General features: G+C 55.9%; 1 protein-coding gene across 6 annotated transcripts in view; it reads left to right on the top strand.

The window, feature by feature from the left end:
- The first annotated feature begins 2,629 nt into the window (after positions 1-2,629).
- The window catches only part of KCP (kielin/chordin-like protein), a 26,636-nt gene continuing 24,421 nt past the window's right edge, over positions 2,630-4,844 (top strand). For 5 of the 6 annotated variants that reach the window (XM_023528918.1, XM_023528915.1, XM_023528916.1 and 2 more), the window contains exons 1-2: positions 3,420-3,508; positions 3,939-4,172. In XM_023528918.1, the coding sequence (XP_023384686.1) occupies positions 4,085-4,172 (88 nt within the window). In that variant the 5' untranslated portion in view covers positions 3,420-3,508; positions 3,939-4,084. Of the gene's footprint in view, positions 3,003-3,139; positions 3,509-3,938; positions 4,173-4,844 lie in introns of those variants that run through there. The other variant, XM_023528917.1, reaches the window with a different exon arrangement.

Raw genomic sequence — 4,844 nt, 5'->3', positions numbered from 1 at the left:
TCCAGTAAGGACTCGAGCCTGGGCCCAAGTCATTTCTTCTTTGTGTAGGCAGAATGTTCCTCTTCTCAAGAAAGGGCTGGGTTTTGGTTAGGATATCGCATCTGATTCCACCAGCTCAGCAGAGAAATGTGAGCCCTTTATTCTGAGCCTGACCTTAGGGTGCACTGACGGTCCTGGGCTCATGCCCTTCCCTCTTCCGGGACCCCGTCCCCCCTTCCCTTGGCCTGCACGGGCATTCTGGCCAGTACCATATTTCGTTCATCGCTGTATCTCGCCCGACGGCTGGCACAGAGGCTCACGGTGATCGCTCACAGCGGAACTCAAATGTCTCCCCAAATAACACCCTTTCCTCAGGGCTCTGGGTTTTTATTTCATAGAGTGAGTTTTCCAGAAGCTTCTCTACCTTCTGTTGCAGGTAAAGAATGTTAATATTGGCTTTTCAGGTTGGGCCTGAGCAGGAGACAATGATTATGTTAATAGAAATAATGACATATTTTGGATGTTTAAAAGGTGCCAGGCGCTGTAAAAAGATTTTTATGTGCATTGCCCCATCCATTGGACCCCTCGTATGCAAATCCTCTCAGCCTCACCTTATTCTAGTTGTATGCAGGCTGCAAGCAGCTCTGCACAGGTGCAGCCCGGCAGTGCCTCGCCTCAGGCCCTGTCTGCAAATCTCTCCTTTCCAGCTTTGGAATTTCTGTGGTGCACAGCGTTGGACACTCTGCACTCGCTTATGCATAACTGGGAGCAGGTAATGCTTCAAGGGGCCACCCTTAGCAAAAGGGGCACTGATCGCAGCAGATAAATGCTTCCACTTTCTAACAGCTCAGATGGTCCTATGGGTTTGGACACCGCCCTGCCCACTCCTCCCCCCGCCCCGATGCCCAGAGCTGTGACCGGCTCTGCCAAGACCACCTTGTATTGGTGCTCTAACCTTCTCTGCTTTGCTTTCCCCACCCCTCATTCCTGCTTCCTGGAATCATATTCCAAAATTAACTTACATGTAAGCCTTTGTCTCAGGCTGTGCTTTCAGAGAATCCAGGCTAAAACAACTCTTTTAACAACCATGACAGAGGTACTATTATGGTCTGCGTTCCACAGGAGAGGAACCTAGGCTTGGAGAGCCTTGATAACTTGCCAAGGTCATATGGAGGAAAAGGCAGGACCACCGAGATGTTTAGGAAGAAAGAAGAGGGTATGAGGTGCTCCTCTCAGGGAATGGGAGATTGGATTCACCAGGGGACTGTAGTCCGTAGTAGGATTTCTGGCAGTGTTGTGTGGCCACCGAGGTTTGTGGCCATGAATTTGATGTGAAACCGGTCAGCCAAGTGGTGGGTCCTTCTGTGGTGACACTCAGGTGCTCTGACAGAGGCACTGGAAAAGGCGGGTGGGGGCCTGGAGTAGGCACTGTAGGAGGGCAAGGGGAGGGGTAGCTGGGTAGAGTAGGGGGCACACGGAGTCAGGGTGACTGGGATGACTGAGGGGCTTGGGCTCTTGGTGATAATGAAGTTTACAGAGTGGTACAAGGATGCAAGTCCTGACAAGCCCTCCATCTTTGACTCTAGGAAAGATAACCCCCCAAACTGCTGGAAGCACGAGCCCCTCCTTCAGAGGCTGGCTAGGGTCATGCCAAGGTTGAAGCTAGGCCGTGTGGCCAGGGGTCAGTGTGACAGGCCTGGCCAGGCCCTGGGATCCCATGAACCCGGCATTGAATCTGGGCTCTGCGGTTTAGTCTTAGCATGACTTTGAGCTGCTTCCTGCTTCTTCCACATTCTTCATCTGTCAAATGGGAAGAAAGGCCCCCACCTGCATGGTCGGGGTGACTATGCAGAGATTGCACAAAAGAAGTAATGAGTTAATGTCGATGCGCCAGGCACCGTGCTGAGCGCTCTTTTCGACCATTAATTTATTTAACCTTCACAAACACTCTATGAGGTGGGTGCCATTAGAGCTACATGTCACAGCTAGGAAAAATTAGCTGCTGAGGTCACCAGCAGAAAACATCAGCTCCAGGATTTGATTAGCCTCTCCCGCCACCCAGACTCCCAGGGGACCTGCCCTATAACAGGTATCATTTTCCTTAAGGCCATTGGGAACAGAGCTGCCACTTCCTTGTTCCTTTTCCGCTGGCTGTCCCTGACTTCCCTCTGCTCTTGTGAGCCTTGCTCCGGGCCAGCTGAGGTCAGGTCTCAGCACTGGCTCACAGCCTCCCTGCCCGCTGCTGCCGACTGCTTAGGCCTTATTAGGGACCCACACTCCTGGGGAGAGAGGCTGCCCTCTCTCAAGGTGCAGGGAGAGTGGGCTGGAGGGACCTTTGTCCCTGCCTGGGTTAGGGGGAGGGGCGGCCTCTGACTAGCTGGCCTTTAGGCCGGAGGGAGAGGCTTCTGCAGGATTCGTGGCTCCGCCTTCCACATCCCTTTGCTTGTGAGCTTGGGGCCCATCCCCACCTCCCTCGGCTTCCCAGCTGCACCGAGGAGTGTCCCAGACTTGTGGGCTCTGTGGCCAGTTTCTTCACTTCCTCTCTTTGGCCCCCTCTGCCTGCTGAGCCCAGGGCCCAGCCCTGCCCCCAGCCCTGGCCCCTGCCCTGCTCCCTGACCCTTCCCCCAGGCTCACCCCCCAGGCGAGGCCTGAGCTCAGGAGCTGGAAAATGGGCTAGGACCAGCCAACAAAAAGAAGCCTTGGCATTTGGGGCTATGCCCAGGACTTCTGGGGTGGACAGGGATGGCGAGTAGAGTCCAGGAAAGAACACATAGGTGGAGGAGACTGGGAGCCTCTGAATTCAGAGACGGAGAGTAGCATCTATTTTATTTGTTATTTATTGAGCACTTAGCATATGCCAACCACTGCCCTAAATTTTTTATCTGCATAATCTCACCACACCTTAATTGCAAGTTTATAAAGTAGATACTATGACACCCAGTTTACAGAGAAATTAAGACACGGAGAAGTGAGGGGTCTGACTAAGGGCATATGGAATCGACTAAGCAGAGATTTGAATCCAGGTCAGTCTGCTTTTCCTACAGACAGGCAAGAAAGGGAAAAAGCCGACTGGGAACCCCAGGGAGTTGGAGTAACCCAAGGGGGCAGGGACAGCAGCTGTCCCAGAGCTCCAGAGAGACAAATTTGTATTTATTTGCAGGGGCTCCTCTGGCAGCCTATGCTGATTTCACCCCCCCCACCCCTCCCAGCTTCCTGTGGGGCTGGGGCTGCTCTCGCCACTGCACCTCTGAGCCAGGGCTGGGCCTGGAGGGGGCTGGGACCCTGGGGTCGAGGTGCCCAGCAGGGAGGCAGGCACAGCCAGGAGCGATGACAGATTCCAGAAGCCCTCCCTGAACAAAGGCTGGATGGGAGGCGGCCTGGTGTGTCCCCACCCCGCCTCCCCCAGAGCCTGCTGAGCCGAGACCACAGACAGCAGCCAGGCCTGAGAGCATGGCGGGGGCCAGGACCGCTCTGCTGCCCCTTGTCCTACAGCTCATGAGCCTGGCTCCAGCCCGGGCCGTGAGCAGAGGTAAGTCGGGGCGCAGAGGGCTCAGGGGCGGCTGGGCTGGACCCAGCCCTTGCTCAGATCAGTCTGAGGGGACAAGCTGTCTCTCCAGGCCCCGCTGAGGGGGCGCGTTGCCTCCAGTCCCTGGAGGAGCCAGCATGATGGGGGAGCACAGAGGGAGTCGAGGGGTCCAGGAGAGGGAGGGGCTTCCTGTTATGGCCTTGGGAGGAATTCCTGCAGGCAGCAGTGGGGCAGAGGCTGTCCTGGAATCCCGGAGTCTGAAGTTAATTATTTGTCTTGAGAAAGGGGGCCTGCTCTGGGAGCTGACTTAGAGTCTCACGCTGGCTCTCACCCAGCGGGACAGGCAGGAATAGACGGGTCAGGGAGGGGAACTGAGGACAGTTCCACGGGGAGCAACTGGGCTTTGTGCAACACTCAGGAGCTCTTTCTTCAGGTCTCTCCAGGCAAGGGACCAGCCTTATCCTGACTGAGGGTCTCAAAGGACTGCCATCTTCTCCCTGACCCCCTAATTGTTCCTGTTTAAGCAGGTCTGGAGCAGGATCAGGAGGATGAGAGTCAAGATGGGGTGGAGGGTTTAAGATGCTGGGACCCTATCCTTGGCTGCCCTTCATGGGGCTAGGAAGTAAGCTGGGTATGGGAGCCACACCAAGACAGCGTGGCATTCCAGGTAACCCTGTGCAGGGGAGGGGCATGGCAACGTGCACAAGAGGTCTGAGTGCCTGCATCTGTTAGAACCCCGAATGTGGGGGATAGCAGGGCAGGCTGAAAAGGTGGGTGGCGCTTGCGAAACGTCACATTTGGACCTGCTGGTGGGAACCTGCAGGCGTGTGATTTATTAAGGCCGCCTGGAGGGGAGCAGAGCAGGTGGAGGCAGGGAGGGCGGCTCTTGGCTTCGGCCTCCTGAGTGGAGACAGAAGCAGAGGAGAGGACAGGGGGCTGGGCTGGGGGATGGCTGCGTGCGACAGAGACCGATGGGGCTTGGGAAGGGTGCAGAAGTGGGAAGCAGATTTCTGAGTAGGTGGAGATAGCATTAACCAAGCCCAGAAACTTAGACCAAAGCAGGTTTGGAAGAAAGAGGACAACTTAGGTTTTGGACGAGAATCTCCCACGCCCCTCCTCCTCTTGGTGGAGGCAGTGGGTGATGGGGGGAGTGCCTCATAAAACTAATGTTAACGTCTTCAAGAAAACCTTTAGCCACCCCAAGCCGGCCTCACCCGTGAGCCAGTGAGCCACCTGTGTGGGAAAGACCCTCCCCTGTGCCTCTTTCCTCTCACCTCCTCCCCCAGACTCCAGTGCCCCGCCCACCCCCATGTGGAGGTCTGTGGGATGGATGTCTGTG

Source organism: Pteropus vampyrus, unplaced genomic scaffold (genome assembly GCF_000151845.1).
Source record: "Pteropus vampyrus isolate Shadow unplaced genomic scaffold, Pvam_2.0 Scaffold33, whole genome shotgun sequence".
NCBI classification, from domain to species: domain Eukaryota; kingdom Metazoa; phylum Chordata; class Mammalia; order Chiroptera; family Pteropodidae; genus Pteropus; species Pteropus vampyrus.
Note: the sequence above shows the minus strand (reverse complement) of the source record. Positions and strands in the feature narration are given on the sequence as shown.